Source organism: Rhinoraja longicauda, chromosome 10, assembly GCF_053455715.1.
Source record: "Rhinoraja longicauda isolate Sanriku21f chromosome 10, sRhiLon1.1, whole genome shotgun sequence".
Taxonomy (NCBI): Eukaryota; Metazoa; Chordata; class Chondrichthyes; order Rajiformes; family Arhynchobatidae; genus Rhinoraja; species Rhinoraja longicauda.
Window position 1 is genome coordinate 42,144,667 of NC_135962.1, and position 19,338 is coordinate 42,164,004.

The 19,338-nt window shown below is 40.4% G+C and overlaps 1 protein-coding gene across 1 annotated transcript; it reads left to right on the plus strand.

Moving 5' to 3' along the window:
• The first annotated feature begins 16,458 nt into the window (after nucleotides 1–16,458).
• On the plus strand, nucleotides 16,459–18,943 carry six6a (SIX homeobox 6a). Its single transcript, XM_078407197.1, has 2 exons — nucleotides 16,459–17,172; nucleotides 17,856–18,943. Exons 1-2 carry the CDS (start codon nucleotides 16,601–16,603, stop codon nucleotides 18,034–18,036), a joined length of 753 nt encoding a protein of 250 aa, XP_078263323.1. The 5' UTR covers nucleotides 16,459–16,600; the 3' UTR covers nucleotides 18,037–18,943.
• Nucleotides 18,944–19,338: the final 395 nt, after the last annotated feature.

Sequence of the window (19,338 nt, forward strand, 5' to 3'; positions counted from 1 at the left end):
ACAAATGTGGACAACAGTCTGGTGGAAGATGGGGATAAGCACATCCCCACCTTTGTTCTGGGTGGGAGGTGAATTTTTGCAAGAATAGAAGCGAAGAAAATGACACAGACTTGATCGAAATTCCGATTCATTGTGATGCAAGAGAGAGCACGGAAAAGTGATTTCCTCTCCAATACAGTTCGCCGCATTTTTTTGGACAAGAACTATGGATCCTAATCTAGAAAGGTAGAGATAACTCAGTGAGAGGCGGTGTGCATTTGTTCAGGGAAAGGTCCTGTCTGGTGTAAGAATCTATACATTGAGAACCCGGGGGATACCGCAGGTCTGAGAAGTGGCGCTCGGACCGTCGTTGCTGCTCCGATCAATGTGTTTGGAACCGTTGCGGGCGCGGGCGCGGGCACGATCGCAACCGTTGGTCGGCCGCGGCCGCGGGGCGCCGCGCGCAGGAATTCAAATCCCCCCCCCCGCGCGCACGAATTCAAACCCCCGCGCGCCGACACGTGATTGCGCCTCGGCTGGCGGGCGACGGTGTAACTCCGCGGGACAGGCAGCATCTCTGGAGAGAAGGAATGAGCGGCGTTTCGGGTCGAGACCCTTCTTCAGACTGAGAGTCAGGGGTTGAGGGAGACTAGAGATATGGAAGGGTACGGTGTGAAAACGACAGGTCAAAGCAGACGAAATGTGTGCTTCTCCTTCATTCTCTCCAGCGATGCTGCCTGTCCCGCTGTCGTTACTCCAGCATTATCTTGGACTTAGGTCAAAGCAGACGATGAGCTGGAGACCCGGGGGAATCACAGAGGGGGAGCAGCGAGAGAGGGTGTTGCAGAACTCTCCTCCGAGAGAGAACTTGTTCAAAGTAGGTAGGCACAAAATGCTGGAGTAACTCAGCGGGACAGGCAGCATCTCTGTCTGGAGAGAAGGAATGGGTGATGTTTCGGGTCGAGACCCTTCTTCAAAGTAGGCATACCTTGAGGAGATTTTGCAGTGGAGCAGATAAAATATGTAGGAAGGAACTGCAGATGCTGGTTTACACTGAAGGTACATACTGTTAGTGTAACTCAGCGGGACAAGCAGCATCTGTGGAGAGAAGGCACAAAATGCTGGAGTTACGCCGTCTCTATTTGCACCCCTCTCTCCCCCTCCATCCCCGGTCTGAGAGATCCGGCATGGTGGTGATTGCAATAGGTTTATGAAGTTTGGGTCGTGGAATTCATGAACGAAAGTTGTATTTCTTTTCAATTTGAGAAGCAATATTACGAATAATTATCAGGCTAATATGACTGCAAACATAGGAGCCTAAGTGGTGATGATCAGTGGCATCACTGGCTTATCCTATCCAGGCCATGTTAGTGAGGAGATTAGTTCAGGAGATTACTGATGCAAAAGTCGGTGCAAATGGAGGAAGAGGTGAAAGAAAGCAGGACTTTATGCTAGTGCCTTTGGTTGTGATGGTACAAACAGGATAAAAGGCTAAGTTCATCTTTGCATGCTCGACCTTGTCTTGGGACTGGGACTGGGCAGGTCATGGAAGTGTCAGTGGAGAAAACAGTGGATTTTAACAGTAAAAGACAAGACCTGGTGAAAGGAGATTGGTAGCCACTAATTACGAGGCGAAAAGAACATCAGATGTAGGGGCTAAAGAATGGACATAGGAGGAGCTCAAAGACAATACATCCCTGTAAGGGTATGGAGCAAATACAAAAAAATCAGGGTACCTTGGGTAACAAAGGATGCTGAAGGTGTGCGCAGAAATCAGAAGGAAACATATGTCAGGTATAGGTATTTAGTTTTGAGTAGATCACCTTGGGGACCAAAACAGAAATTTATAAATGGAGCCAGGGGTTAAACGCTCAATCCTAAATTAATACTTCTCATCAGTATTTACCAGGCAGTAGCATGTGGAAGATGGAAAATTGAGAGAGGGATTGATTTATATTCTGGAATACATCTTTATTAGAAAGGAAGAAGTATTAGAGACTTTGGCACCCCTTAAGTATAACAGTATAACAGAGCTTTAGTTGTCATTCGGTACCGAAGAACCGAACGAAACTACATAGCAGTCATAGAAAAAAAGAACACAAGACACATAACCCCAACACAAACGTCCATCACAGTGACTCCAAACACCCCCTCACTGTGATGGAGGCAACAAAACTTCCACTCTCTTCCCCACGCCCACGGACAGACAGCTCGTCCCCGACCGACCCGCACAGTCCCCGCAAGGGGATGGACGTCCCCGCGGCCGAATCGCACCGGGCGCTGAAACGTCTCGCGGCCGAGCCGGGCGATGAAAGGCCCCGCGACCAAGCCTTGCGCAGCTAAGTCCCGTGGCCGAGCCGCACCGGGCGATGTTAAGTCCCGCGGCCGAGCCGCACCAGCGATGAAAAGTCCCGCGGCCGAGCTGCACCGGGCGATGTAAAGTCCCGCGGCCGAGCCGCACCGGGCGATGTTAAGTCCCGCGGTCGAGCTGCACCGGGCACTTAAGTCCAGCGGCCAAGCCGCACCGGCGATGTAAAGTCCCACGGCCGAGCCGCACCGGGCGATGAAAAGTCCCGCGGCCGAGCCGCACCGGGCACAGTTAAATCCAGCGGCCAAGCCGCACCGGGCGATGTAAAGTCCCGCGGCCAAGCCGCACCGGGCGATGTAAAGTCCAGCGGCCAAGCCGCACCGGGCGATGTAAAGTCCAGCGGCCGAGCCGCACCGGGCGATGTTAGGCCCCGCAGCCGAGCCGCACCCCGCGCCATGAGGAAGAGAAAAGTTTCCCCCACCCCCCCCACCCACACCACCACCCACACCACCACCCCCCTACCCACACCACCACCCCCCACACATACACAACCAAAAAAAAATACAAAAACCATCCCAACACCGACACACAACAAAAAAAAAGGAAAAAAGACGAACAGACTGCTAGCGAGCCGCAGCCGTTAGGCGCCGCCACTTCCACAATGGTGGATGCATCCCCAGGGCCTAATGGGATCTATTCCAGGATACCAATAGAAACAAGGGAGGAGTTTGCTGGGGATCTAATGGAGATTTTTGCATCGTTATACCACATGATTTGATTCTAGCTAAGGCTAAGGGCAGTCGGAATAGACTAGAAAGCTACAGACTAGTGGGCCTTAAAACAATAGGAAAATATTGGGAGAAATTATAAACAGCATGATTTATGTTTACTTGGAAAAGCAGGGTCTGATTAGGAGTCAATTGGTTTTATGCAGAAGAAATCCTGTCTCATGAGTTTTTTTGAGGAAGTCACTTAGAAATATTGATGATGACTGTATGTAGATATAGTTTATATGGACTTTAGCAAAGCTTTTAACAGAGTTCTTCATGTTAGGCTGGTCCATAGGGTTTAGGGCACATAGGCTAGTCCAGTCCTACACTTCTTCCCACCCTGCTTCCTGCAAAGATTCTATCTCATAGAAACATAGAAAATAGGTGCAGGAGTAGGCCATTCGGCCCTTCGAGCCTGCACCGCCATTCAATATGATCATGGCTGATCATCCAACTCAGTATCCCGTACCTGCCTTCTCTCCATACCCCCTGATCCCTTTAGCCACAAGGGCCACATCTAACCCCCTCTTAAATATAGCCAATGAACTGGCCTCAACTACCTTCTGTGGCAGAGAATTCCACAGATTCACCACTCTCTGTGTGAAAAAAAACTTTCTCATCTCGGTCCTAAAAGACTTCCCCCTTATCCTTAAACTGTGACCCCTTGTTCTGGACTTCCCCAACATCGGGAACAATCTTCCTGCATCTAGCCTGTCCAACCCCTTAAGAATTTTGTAAGTTTCTATAAGATCCCCCCTCAATCTTCTAAATTCTAGCGAGTACAAACCGAGTCTATCCAGTCTTTCTTCATATGAAAGTCCTGCCATCCCAGGAATCAATCTGGTGAACCTTCTCTGTACTCCCTCTATGGCAAGAATGTCTTTCCTCAGATTAGGAGACCAAAATCTCCTACTCTTAATTTCTCCGTCTACACCGCATCTGCGCCCAAGATGATGTGTTCCATACTAAGACATCCTTGTCCTAATTCTTTAGGGAATGGGGGTTCCCCTCTCCCATCATAGATGACGTCCTCACTCGTGTCTTCTTGGTACCCCGCAGCTCCGCCCTTGCTCCTCCTCCCCCTAGTCGCAACGGAGACAGTCCCCCTAGTTCTTATCTTCCACCCCATCAGCCATCGCATACAACATACAATTGAGAATATAAGTCGACTGATTAGTATATTTGCTGCAGTAGTAGATAGCAAAGACGATTATGAAAGGGTACAGAGAGACATAGATCAGTTAGAAAGTTGGGCAAAGTTGGATGGAATACAATCCAGACAAGTGTGAGGTAATGTGTTTTAGGATATCCAATACTAACAGCACACATATAACAAATGACAGGAAGCTCAGGTGTTGATGTACTGAAGGACCTTGGGGTACAAGTTTATAGTTCCCTGAAAATGGTGACACAGGTGGATAGAGTAGTGAAGAATCTATTTAGTATGTCTGCCATCAAAGGCTGAGGCATTGAGTGTAAGGTTGGCATGTCATCTTATAGCTGTTCAAAACTTTGGTCAAGTCACACTTGGAGTATTGTCTATAGTTCCAGTCACCACACAACTTAAAGATGTGACATTAGAAAGACAGCAGAAGAGATTTGCCAGCTTGTTGCCAGGATGGAAGGCTTCAATTCTAAGAAATTGGATAAGGTTGGGCTTATTTGCACTGAAAGTTAGGGGGCTGAGAAATGAGTTTATAAAGGTTTATAAAATTATGAGGGGCATAGATTACAATTTGAACAGGGAAAAGGACAGGAAAGTAGAGGGAAATTAACCTAATGCAGGCAAATAAATTAGTATGGTAGACATTACAATTCACATGAATAACGGGCTAAAGAGCCCTTTTTAGTTTAGTTTACAGATAAAGCATGGAAACAGGCCCTTCAGCCCACTGAGTCCGCGCGATCAATGATCACCCATATACAATTTCCATCCTTCACAGGGGACAGTTTTACAGAAGCCAATTAACCTACAAACCTGCATGTCTTTGGAATGTGGGAGGAAACCGGAGTACCCAGAGAAAACCCATGAAGAATGTACAAACTTTGTATAGACTGTACCTGTAGTCAGGATCGAACACGGATTTCTGGCGCTGTAAGGCAGCAACTCTAATGCTGCACCACTGTGCTGCCCTAAAGGGCTGGAAAACTCTGACTAAATTGAATCAATTTATTGATGCACTACCACAAGACCTTATACCGTGGCCAATAATTTGAATCAAAAACATATCAACCATGACATGTAATGTTTGTAATCTATTCCAACTCTATAATGAATTTCAGACCCATCGGCTAAAGTTCAGGAATGCCATATTTCCCCTGACACCAGTTTCCAAATGTAGGTTGTATCCTGATGATGCTAGAATGCCACTTTTGCCTTTTTTGGATGTGGTATCATAGCCAAGCATAGGTCAGCAAAGTCTTCCTTTACGTTTTAAGGTCAGAAGGAATAGGAGTAGAATTAGGCCATTCGGCTGATCAAGCTGCTGCTAACCTCCTGTCCCCCCCCATCCGGACCAAACTCAGATCCTGGGGGGACAGGGCTTTCTCCATCGCTGCTCCCACCCTCTGGAACTCACTACCCCAAACCGTCACTCACCACATTTAAAACATTTAAAACACCACTGAAGTCTCACTTGTTCAACACCGTCTTCAATCATTGACCGTCGCTCCACCTTATTCATCCTTTTCTGTTCGTTTATTTATTTATCTTTATGTTAGATCTAATATGTAAAGCGTCTTTGGGTTTTTAGAAAAGCGCTATATAAATATAATGCATTATTATTATTATTATTACTCCGCCATTCAATCATGGCTGATCTATCTCTCCCTCCTAACCTCATTCTCCTGCCTTTTCCCCATGACCTCTGACACCTGTACTAATCAAGAATCTATCTATCTCTGCCTTAAAAATATCCACTGACGGCCTCCACAGCCTTCTGTGGCAAAGAACCACAGATTCACCACCCTCTGACTAAATAAATTTCTCCTCATCTCCTTCCTAAAAGAATGTCCTTTAATTCTGAGGCTATGACCTCTAGTCCTAGACTCTCCCATTAGTGGAAACATCCTCTCCACATCTATTCTATCCAAGCCTTTCACTATTCCATATGTTTCAATGAGGTGCCCCCTCATTCTTCTAAACTCCAGCGAGTACAGGCACAGTACCGACAAATGTTCATCATAGGTTAACCTACTCATTACTGGGATCATTCTTGTAAATCTCCTCTGGACCCTCTCCAGAGCCAGCACATTCCTCCTCAGATATGGTGCCCAAAATTGTTCAGAATATTCCAAATGCGGCCTTACCAGTGTCTTATTGAGCCTCAACATTACCTCAACATTACATCCCTGTTTTTGTATACAAGCCTTCTTGAAATAAATGTTAGCATTGAGTTTGCTATCTTTGCTACTGATTCGATTTGCAGATTAACTTTTTGGGAATCCTGCATCAGCACTCCCAAGTCCCTTTGCACCTCCGATTTCTGGATTCTCACCCCATTTAGAAAATAATCTTCACCTTTATTCCTACTTTCTAGCCAAGTTCTGCACATCAACCATTATGGATTTTCTAGCCACAAGATCAATGGTTTGCTGCATGAACAACATTTTGCTGATACTTGAGATGGAAAAGAAAAGTGAAGAGAGATTAATCAATTCTGGTAAAGGTAGGTGTAGCATTCTGTGTTTTGCTCTTCCAGTTTATCGGGCACATCTAGGTATCGAAATGGGAAGAAAGTTAGTGTGTGGCGCTGAGAATCTCACTGGAGCTTATTACTATAATGAATAGAGATTGATTTTCAAGATGGCTATCAAAAATATTTTTTGTTAATTTACTGCTTCAAATTTCAGTCACGATGTTGTGTAGAAATACAAAAAGTCAGATTTTTCTTTAACTTTATAATCAAGGACTCTGTTTTAAGACAATTTTAGGGAAAACACTACATATGCATTGAAATGAGAGTATTCATTTTTTTGCCTGAGTAAATATTTTACAATAGTAATTATTAACTGTTATGTTTACCTGCACTGCTCCATAATCCATGCTTCAAAAAAAGCAGAATTTCAAATTCTTAAACATAAATATTAAATACCATAGCTCATGATTGCATTTTAAAGAAACTGTTATTGACAAATCTATATTTATTATGTTTAATACTTCATTTTTACATCAAATATTTTAGTATTGCAATAAATCCTAAAGTACGGTTTACTCGTAGAACAATATAGATTTATATACATATTTATCACCACGTTAAAGACAGCAACATCTGTGAGGTTAAAATTTTTAAACTAATGCAATGTATAGAAAAATTATACATAATATTAATTTATTAATTTAAAACAGAAACACAGTTTTCAAATTACATTCAATTAACTGTGGAATTAATTAAAAAATTGTCCTGCAATTAATAGATAATTTCTCCAACTTGATGACATAAAATGCTTTCTCCAATACCAAATAGCAGGTAACATTTAAACGTAATATTTTAATCTCATTAATGAAAGTACTCTGTGTGAAATATTTGCATAGTTATAGGCACAACATTTTCAGTTCAGTTTAGTTTATTGTCACGTTTATTGTCACCAAGGTACAGTGAAAAGCTTTAGTTGCGTGCTAACCGGTCAGCAGAAAGACAATACATGATTACAATCAATCCATTTCCAGTGTATAGGTACATAATAAGGGAATAATGCTTGGTTCAAGGTAAAGCCGGCAAAATTCGATCAAGGATAGTCTGAGGGTCATCAAAGAGGTAGATAGTATTTCAGCACTGCTCTCTGGTTGTGGTAGGATGATTCAGTTGCCTGATAACAGCTGGGAAGAAACTGTCCCTGAACCTGGTGTGCATTTTCACACTTCTATACCTTTTGCTTGATGGGAGAGAGGGGAAGAGGGAGTGGCCAGGATGTGACTCGTCCTTGATTATGCCGCTGGCCTCGCCAAGACAGCGTGAGGCATAAATGGAAATTTGACTGTAAGTACCTTGGGGTAGTTCATAAAATGTGCATTTGCTCGGGACATGTGGCTATCTGCCCACCATAAATATCAGGTTAAACATACTGAATACATCATGACTGATATACTTGTCCTGATATTTGATGGTGTGAGCTACAATATTGAAATCAATCATGGCCAGTAAAACAAAGTTTAAAAAAAGCATTTGATGGCCAGTTTCATGTTTTTTCACATATTCCAAAAACCTTTAGTGTTCATTGGCACACTTTTCTGTGATCTATGGTTTATGAACCAGATCTACAGGCAGCTAAACCATAAAGTGGCCGGTGCCTGATATATAGTATAGGTCCCTGCAGTATAATGTCATATTTCCAGCCCTACCCATTTAGATGAGATATTTAAGTGCATTGTTTTATCAGAATATAACGTTTTTGGGAGTGAAAAAACACCCAAAGGTTTGGAGTTATGTGACTAACCATCTTGTATGTATTTATTATTTATCAGATGTTAAGTTACAGGTTTCCCTGTGACGAACCATTTATATAATTTTACAGGAGCTATGTGTTCATGAAAAATACCCATCCGATGTGTCAGGTCAAGCTGCCAATTTCCTACATCAGTAATCATATTGTCAGTTTAAAGCATTAAGGTTGTATTGATTTTGAACTTGTTTTAATTACAGACAGGAATTACCAGAATGATTTTCATTTGCGTGGTGGATTGCCAATTTTTGTATTGAAAAGTTAAAAATATATTAACAAATTACATTTTCCTATAAAACCATATTCAAGTTAAAAAAGAGGGCAGTTTAAGGAACTCAGCCGAGTCAGGCAGTATCTGTGGAGGGAAATGGAATCAATGTTTCGATTTGAGACCCTGTTTCAAGGGAATTATAAAAGATGCTCTGTGTTTCTTGTAGTCCTAATTAAAAATCAAAACTAACTAAATTAGACCTCTGCTGAAAACAAATATGGTCGTATTTTGAGAATTTCAATTCAGTTTTAAAATATCTCAAAGATATCATCAAAATGACAATGGTGCATTCAGATTGTTATAACATCACAAGTTGGTTGACTAATGCACTCCAGAGAATTGGGCTGTTGTTTTAACTGGTTCTGGCATTAATATGACTCGTTAATTAACTCTTAACTGCTGCCAAATTCAGTTATTGGAGCAGATAAGGATGGACAAGAAATGCTAGAATTACCATTGGTACTAACATCCTGAAATTGAATATTAACAAAGCAATCCACAGACTTTTGATGAGCAAAAACATTACAGCCATTTCTAACAAAGGTCTCAACATTATCTAATATCTGCAGCAGTAAATTCATTTACCATATTATATTAATGTAAAAAACAATTCATTCTTTATAAAATGGGTATTATCAAATACATTGTTGGCATCCTTGAAAATCCACTGTTGTAAGTAGGTTTATTTATGCCAGTGAAGTTGAAGCTAGGACATTAAATGCACATTTCTACATAAATCCATAAAGCATTGTGTCTTCAGTGCTACCTTTTGTGGTAGGTATGTTTTTTAACAAATTGTTACTGATGTGGAGCAGAATCTTCATATGATCCTAAGTCCAAGACTTGGAGATTAATATATTATGTATCTGAATTTGAACTTATTTCCTCCACCAGGCTGAAATAATGCAGCTATTTACAAAGAGCACTTAATGTGAACAAAATATCCTGATCTTCGAAGTTTACACAATCTGTCAGGTCATGTATTCCAAATCCTTTAAGAAAAAGAAGCATACAAAAGCAAACAGAACACTACCTTACATAGATTTAACCTGTATAACGGAGCAGGAAGGACATCCCTCGGATTTCCTCAGGAACGTTATGCAGATAAATGAACTGGATCGTGCCCCATATTTATATAAATAATATTTTTCATTAAATAATTTGTTTTATATTTCGTTTATAATTATGCTGAAAGATTGAAAGCTATACTTAATATTATGTACAGGCGAATGAACGTGGACTCAGTGGTTTCGGATAACTAGATCTGTAGGAGCCATTTTGCATTTATTAGTTATTTTAGTATATTATATTATTTTGTATCCTGCTGTATCATTTTGGACACTAAGAGGTTAATACTATGCTTACGTATTGGTGGGGCGGAGCCAGAGAATGCCCAGCTCCGATGTATTTCTTGAGTTCACTCGAAGAAGCGGCTGATAGAAGTTCAGCCAAAAGAAGCTGCTGATGTAAATCGGCTAAGGAGCCGACTGATAGAAGATCAGTAAGAAATCTCTGCTGGAGATAAGATCTGGCAGTTTGTATAAGTCACGTCGGGTACGGTAGGACATTAGATTTTTACCAGACTAATCAATAACAAGTCGATGACAAGAGATATGCCAATATGTTATATTGCAACTTCAAATAAACGACTAACTTCAAATGAAACGTTGTGGAGATCTCTATTGTTGAATTTTTGCGTATAAGAAAATATCTTTCCAACTATCCTACGTCAACGGCAGCTTTAGAGCTTGATAAGAAAGACGCAAAGCTGGCCGTAATATCGTAAAAATCTACCTAAGCTGGAGAGATTCAGCTGGAATTTACTCTTCAGGAATGTTCAGTCAGAACTTGCCTTCGCAAGAGACGAAGTGTGAGATCTTATCTGACCTGGAGTGATTTATTGTAAAACCTTCCTCAGCCGGAGTGTATAGATCACGAGTTATCCTCAGTCAGAGAGAAGATAAAGTAAATCCATCTCTAAAGAGTCATTTTAAAAGGAACTAGCTCTAGGAGTGGGGCTGAAGCTTGTGGAAGTCAGTAACTAAGATTGTTTTGTCGCTAAAGCTTTGAAGCCAGAAACAGAAGAGTTTCTGCGTAAATCAGACTTCGGAGAAAGGAAAGCTTTGAAGGCCAGTTAATTGCAGTAGCTTTATAAGAAAGCTGTTTTTCAAGAGTTGTATAAGAAAACTACGACTGAAAAATGTTGAAAACAAAGAAATGACCTTGTGCAGTACCAACTATCAGCTTGTTTTGAATTCCAAAGATATGGCTTTGTGTCAATACGTCTTAAAGGAATATTGACGTACAAGTGTGCTTGTACGTAAATCTGATGGTCGGCCAGCACGTGGCGCCATCAGAATGGATTCCCAAAGGGACAATGATTTTTCTTCGGTAAGTGATCTTCAAAGTTCTCTTACGTCTTGGAGTGGGTTGCCTTCCTGAAAAGCCAGCATGAGATTGAAGAAGAAAAACAGAAAAACTCAAGATATAAACAAGCTACCAAGTTAATAGAAATGATAAAGAGAACATGGAATCAGGTGAAAATGTAAATGGAGTACAATCTAACCTGGTTCAATTAATCAAGGAGACACTGGTAAAGTTACCACTGCCTGAAAATGAGCTTGAAAAGCAAAATCAGTGGATTCACTAACTCTCAAACTCTAAATTGATCTTCAAATCTCGTTCTTCACCTCGTGCATCCTGGACGCACTCTGCTCGTATTAAGGCTAAGGCAGACCTGGCCGTTCTCGCAGAACACGCTGCCCTCATGGAAGACAGGCATGAGATTGAGGTACAGGAACAGAGAAAGGAGAAAAAACAGAAGAAATTAGATGAACAATTGAAAAACAAGGAAGAATAGAAGAGAAGACAATTGGAAATGGCATTCGAAAGGAAGAGAAGACAATTAGAATGGAAGAAGGTGATCAGGTGAGAAGATGGAAGGAACGATTGGATGCTGTGGTAGCAGCAGCCAAGATAAGACTCAATGTACTTAAGGCTAGGAAATCAACAAACAACTCTACAGTAGCTGATGGGATGAACTCTTATTTGAAAAGAGGAACTGTCAAAGGCCCTACCTTTGCTAAGGCAAGAGAAAAGCCGCAAACAGCCAAAAGCACTTTGGCAACAACTACAGAACCTGTAGAAGCACAGGTGCAAGAAGATCATCCTGAAATGCTTCGTATTGAACAAAAGGACATGGAAAAGAAACCAGAACAGAATGAATAGTCAAGTGCGAGTGATGCTAATCTCCCATCCCAGACATGTGACCATATCGGGGCCGGTGATGAAACCTGCATCTTCTCCAAAGTAGTCCAAGTTGATCCATCGGCTGGAGAATCTGGTCCTGAAAATACTTGTCTGTACACAGAGATGACTGAGACTAACTCGGAACTAATACCAGAAAATTGTGAATCTTCGGATCAAGAAATGATAGAACTGGAAACTTCAGGGGGGTCCTGCACCAGAAAACCCAGCACACGTTTCAACCAAAGTAATTGCTGAAAAAACTGGTTCCACAGAGAACTCTGCAGTTTTTGTCGATGGTGGAAAACTAAATGAATCTATCACCAGCGAAACTGAAGCAAACCATCCAGAAATCTTTGTTACAAATGGAACTACTCTGGATGGTGAACTGAGAATAGACCACGACAGCAGGGATAGGAATGGCTGCCTTGCTGCTGCTGTGAATCGAATATCTATTGCAAGCCAAGAGGAGCTTCTGGTCAAGCAATACAATCATGACTTCATAATGGGAAAATCCAGATTTGACACAATGCTGCGAAAAGAATTACAGCTTCAACTGGACAAACCCATCTTCTGGATTCTTAAGCACATCAACAACGAAACCAAACGCTTTCAAACATCTGTAGCTAACAGAATCTCCTTCGTAAGGGATGCTACTGATGTATCACAATGGAGATATGTTAGCACAAAGCAAAATCCTGCAGGTGAAGCATCAAGAGGACTGACAGTAGACTGCTTCTTAAGCTGGAAGAGAAGAAGATTGAAGAACATTCTGTCTAATGGCCAGAATATTGGAGGCTGTAACAGAAGCATAAGGTTTTGTGCGCATAGTTCGACTTCAGACTAAGAACAACATCTTGGAAAGACCAATAACAAAGGTATGTCTGCTACTCGAAGCTCATACCTGAGTATGGACTGGTAATCTTGAATATTGAAGGATCACTTTCATAGATTAGATGCCGATATATAGTGCACACTTTTTTGATTATGTATACTATTTTCATGGCACCTTTTAATATTAGTGATTGTTGCGTTATACACATAACAATTAAGGGCCGGTGTGTAGGAGCCATTTTGCGTTTATTAGTTATTTTAGTATATTATATTATTTTGCATCCTGCTGTATAATTTTGGACACCAAGAGGTAAATACTATGCTTACGTATGGGCGGGGCAGAGCAAGAGAACCTCCAGCTCCGACGTATTTCTTGAGTTCCCTCGAAGAAACGGCTGCTAGAAGTTCAGCCAAAAGAAGCTGCCGATGTAAATCGGCTAAAGAGCCTACTGATCGAAGATCAGTAAGAAATCTCTGCTGGAGATAAGGTCTGGCAGTTCGTATAAGTCACGTAGGGTACGGTAGGACATTAGATTTTTACCAGACTAATCAATAACAAGTCGATGACAAGAGATATGCCAATATGTTATATTTCAACTTCAAATAAACAACTAACTTCAAATGAAACGTTGTGGAGATCTCTGTTGTTGATGTTTGCGTATAAGAAAATATCGTTCCAACTATCCTATGTCAATGGCAGCTTTAGAGCTTGATAAGAAAGACGAGAAGCTGGCCGTAATAAGATCAGAAAATGCTTTTCTATTCCATTGTACTCACTTGAATATAAAAAGATATACTATATCAAGATCATTATATGTTTATGTTTCTAAATAATCCTCACATGAAATGTATTCAATCGTGCAACTAAACATTAGAGACTACGAATCTGTACCGATAAATTCTGTTCAGCGACTTAGAATATCTTTCAACACGTGAAAAAAACCCGTTTATGTTGGGATGTTCTATTGCTGCAAGCTTCCTGACATAAACTGACCCACACTGTCACGTATTATAGCAGATTAAATAGATGCTTGTGACAAGTTTGTACAGAGAGCATTTTGTTTGCATGTCTGATGCAGCCTTGGTTGCAAATCTGGATATAATGTAACCAATACAAAGGAATGGAATGCCAATTATTAACACAAATCGATTCAATTATGTTAGCATTTCCAAACATAATAATCTATGCAGTAGAATAATCACAGGTCGCCTACTTATTTAGCAGATCCATGACGAATGAAAAATGCACACATTATTTATCATATACATTCCTTGATATGTCCAGAAATATTGCACAAAATGCACCATTGAAGGCAATATTAAACTTATCTCAATTTGGACGGGTTGGGGATTCAACACCTCGTTATGGGTTAATTCTAAATGATAGAAGAACCAATGTTGACATGAACCCATTGAACTACTTGCAATGAAAATCAGACAGAAAACAAATATGCAAATCATATTTACTACCATTTCAGAATTCATGTAGGAAAATATTTTCTCTTCAAATTGTATTGATATGAGCAATAAAACATCCTTGGATAATTATTGGGACCCAGTATTTTTTATGGAAATAAATATTTATCTTGATGGAAAATTTATGTATTTGTTACCTTGTGTATTCTGTCTGTGTCTGTACCTATAAGATAATTACTGGCGCGACCAGAAGTTGTTTTGCAAGATCGCTTACCAAAACTGTCTAGGGCACAAGTAATGAACAGGTCTCAGTCAGCTATCTGATGATTCCTTTTACCCCGAGGGACTTATCAGTTGCCATTGTCTCGACGCTTTTTGGTTTTCAATTAATGTATAAAAGAGATGTGTTGCAGCATTAGCACGGGGGGGGGGGGCTCGTACAGACTCCTGTGCTTTCTCTCTCTCTCTCTCTCTCTAACGTTCGTTCAGTTGTACCTCAGTTTTTGTAATAGTCATTTGTTGGAAATTTTCTAACAATCTCTTTTTGAATCCATCATTCTGAACCCAATGCCACTTCACCGCGAGGCGTTATTTTACTCCGGCAGGTTCGTTTTCCAACTACGGTTTCATTTTGTAAAGTGACTGTTTCAACCGAACTAGCTGTTGTCAGGTTAGACGTTTGGTTTTCATGCACCAGCGACGCATATTGGTTTATACAATAGCATAATACACTGAGGGCATTTTTAAAATCCTCGGAAATCACTCGAAATAGCTGGAAGGGATATCTTCAAGTCAACTCAATGGAAATGTGATATTAATGGAAACGCGGACGTTAAAAAAAAAGTCTCTTATTTTGAAACCAGCAATCATTTAAATACAAAAACAATACATTTCATTTTAAATCCTTGCATTTCCAACCGAAGAGAGCAACATTTTACTATTCCCGTCGCCATTCAGATTTTGGGGAAGATTTGTTGAAGATTATTTTGAACAGTCTACAAGATTTGCAACTTTGTTTTTTAACCTTTTCTCACAAAGGGTCAAAACATTTAAAGGAAGATCTATTGCTGGAGACAGGAAAGGAACCGAATAGTTCGAAATATCTCAGATCTTTTTAAGTAGATTGTTTGACCATTGGAATTTCTCCCGTCACGGATGTGAACTCAAATTGTGCATGTCTTACTTTTAACTTTATTCTTTATCTTTAAGAAAATACTATATTTACATTAAAAATAAATGTGGTGTATCGTACTAACATGCTGGCAGCAAATTAAATGTGATGAAATACATGCATTTCTACCCGGTTTGATAAAAAAATGCCCCAGCATCCTTAATTCTAATTATTCACAAAATGCTGGAGTAACTCAGCAGGTCAGGCAGCATCTCGGGAGAGAAGGAATGGGTGACGTTTCGGGTCGAGACCCTTCTTCAGTCTGAAGAAGGGTCTCGACCCGAAACGTCACCCATTCCTTCTCTCCCGAGATGCTGCCTGACCTGCTGAGTTACTCCAGCATTTTGTGAATAAATCGATTTGTACCAGCATCTGCAGTTATTTTCTTATATCCTTAATTCTAATACGGTTTGTAATATTTGGGAACCCTATGTAACCATTGTACATAGGGATAATGCCATTGACATAAGAGGCCAGATAACAGACCAATCTACCGCATTATTTTTTATCTTTGTATCGTGACACATTACATATAATTACAGGTAAAAAAAACATATATACTTACTGAACCAAAATTGTAGAGCTCAATTTTGCCACCTGAATTAATATTTCACACTGGTCCATACACAATTCAAGCCATCCGACATATGAATCTTAGATTGGAAAACGGCTGTATTGTGATTTAGGAAAGGCTTAATATTAAATTACTTCCCCATTTAGCACGGAAATGTTTTTATCCGTACTATCAATTTTTCATTGCTTTGTGTTTTGTTGGATTTATCAAATGTTGAAATGAAGGTCAGCATGTTTGCTTTTCCAACAAGCGCTCTGTTTATTTGGAGGTGATGAAATTGTGACCCTCGCTTCTGGTTGATTGGCAAATCTGGCAGTGATTGACAGGCAGCCATGACAACCAGGCACCGAATCTGCCAAGTCCAATAGAAAATCAGATGTGGGTTGAATCCTTTTTTCTCCGGCTTTTAACAGCATCTCATCATCACAGCCGCAAAGGATCTACTGCTAGCCCTGGCACTTGGAACACCAAGTTCATATTTGGCGTGTGGGAATCTAACCAGAACGTATCGCCTATTTTCTTTGCCCTTTAGAATTCGTGCCGTTAATTTGAGTTTACATTTACTTAGCTTCGAAATAAAGAAAAATCAATGTTCCAGCTTCCAATTCTGAATTTCAGCCCTCAGCAGGTGGCGGGGGTTTGTGAGACGTTGGAGGAGAGTGGAGACATTGAGCGCCTTGGCCGCTTCCTCTGGTCCCTGCCAGTGGCCCCAGCAGCATGTGAAGCACTCAACAAAAACGAGTCCGTCCTCAGAGCACGGGCCATCGTCGCATTCCACACGGGCAACTTTAGAGAGCTATATCATATCTTGGAGAATCACAAGTTCACGAAAGAGTCACACGGCAAGTTGCAGGCCCTTTGGCTAGAAGCTCATTACCAGGAAGCAGAGAAACTACGAGGTCGCCCCTTGGGTCCAGTGGACAAGTACAGGGTAAGAAAGAAGTTCCCCCTACCCAGAACCATCTGGGACGGCGAACAAAAGACTCATTGCTTCAAGGAAAGAACGAGGCATTTGTTGAGAGAGTGGTATCTGCAAGACCCTTATCCGAACCCGAGCAAAAAACGAGAGCTTGCTCAAGCAACTGGACTTACACCAACACAAGTGGGGAACTGGTTTAAGAATCGTAGGCAAAGGGACAGAGCAGCAGCAGCTAAAAATAGGTGGGTATATATGTATTTCTTAAATATCTTTATGCATCGATAAGTAAATATCTGGCGGAATGGATTAACCAATCTGTCAAATGCAGCAACAGTGCACTGATTTTTTATAAAGATCGTATGGTTTTACTTAAATATATCCTAAATTGTAATCATGCATGTAATTGAAAACCTTTTTTTAGAATAATATATTTTAATGCATTAATTAATTAATTAATAGAACGTAAAATCGAATTTACTGATCTATTGAAGCATCCCTTTGTGTGCTCAAAAATGTCCACCAAAGTGAACTCATAAATCATAACTATCGCTCGGTGATACTTAAGTTGCAGTTCGTGCAATAGAACTGATATGAAGCTATCATATTAACTCTGTAGAATATTTATTTTCAAATAAATATTTAGATTTCCTTACGAAACAGGTCACGGGCATAGACCAACAAACGTAATCATTCTTATGTCTTCTGAATTTTTCAGAATGTTATGAATTTATTTATTCTATGTGTATGTTTGAGTGTTTAATGCGTAAATCGAGGTTATTTGTTTATTGTTCGAAACTCATTTTACATTGAATTGATTATTTTATTAATGAATGCCACTGATATTGAAGCATGGTTGTACATCAGTGCAGATTTTTGCTACGTTAGTTTATAATTCTGGATGTGTTCTTTCTCCTCACGCGAGTAGGCTGCAACAGCAGATTTTGTCACAGGCAACCGTGCGCTCTTTGAACGAGGAAGACCCTGCCGTGGAACCACTGGTGGGCGCCTCAAGTCCTGCCACTAGCCTCTGCAGCGTCTCGGGGAGAAGCAAAACCGCCACTTTGGCTATTTCCATCACATCGAGCGACAGTGACTGCGACATCTGAGGGGGAGAAAAAGCCCGCATCTTGAGAGTGCCTCCAAATTCCTGTGCAATGATTTGGGCCAAGACTATCAGTAATCACAGTCGCCACATGCTTGCATTGATTTCTTAAGAACGACTGTTTTGCTGTAAGGCAGAAGATTTTAACGACAATGGTCTTAAAAACTAGTTATTGCCTTTATTGAAAGGATATATATATAGAAAAAAATACCGAAGTGATGCCTCAAAAACCATTTCTGTCAAGCTGCAACATTTTGAGCACCTGCCCTGTACCTTCGTGGGTATTTCATGTTGAAAGTCGGTGTTATATTGTTACTTTACTTTAAAGTTATATATACATATAAACATATGTTTTGTTTATCTATTGAAAGGGGTTGCTTTGTTAGTTTTTTTTAAAATATTTGTTTGTTTCCCTGTGCAAAGAACGTTTGTAGAATGTTGTATGTTAGCTAGCGAATCCACAATTTGAAATAAAATAAAATATTTAACGACGGGCTTTTTTATCTGGAGCTTCAGTTTTTCTGTGCTTTCAATAGATTGCAATCGTAAATTTAAATTCCATAATGTTTTCCATAGACATTTTGATGTTTTTATCTGAATAAATTTAATCTGAATGAATCGTTTAATCTTATACTGTGAGAGAGAGGCAAACGTTATGCTTCTGCCCCCTTAAAACTAACATGGTTTTGCATTATACAATTTAACATTGATCTTTAAGCCGTTGAGCAGTGCTCTATTTGCTCTTGGCGGCTGTTTTCATTTGTGTTTTTCTACCAGGAATTGAATTTAAATATTTTCAGTGTAATTTGATTTGTCTGTTATTGAACCCTTAAGAATTATAGAAGGATATGTTGTGACCATGTACATTTGCGCTTATTGGTAATCGGGAAGAGCGATATGTTTAGTTTGTTGTTGACTATATATTAAACCCTTCCATAACAGCTTAGGTGTTATAATTGAAGCCGATATTGATATAAAAGAAAGAGGCAATTGAATATATCCACCGCACTTTTCTTTAAAATTGTATCACTTGCTTAAATGCGAAGCAGGTTGTCAAACAATTTATAGTGTAATCATTTTTGAAATCGTGTGGAGAAAGTAAGGGGACATTTTGCTTACTTTCTACACGTCGCTACAACAGAAAATGCTGTAGACGGTTTAAAATAAACATTGCTATAGGGAATGGTACAATGCATATAACATCGCTAATGTTTGCAGCAGTTTACGAAGAGACTGGCTGCAATTACTTTCTTTCAAATAACAACGTTCTCGAAAATAGTCCCCACTATAAACAAGTATTTGTTAA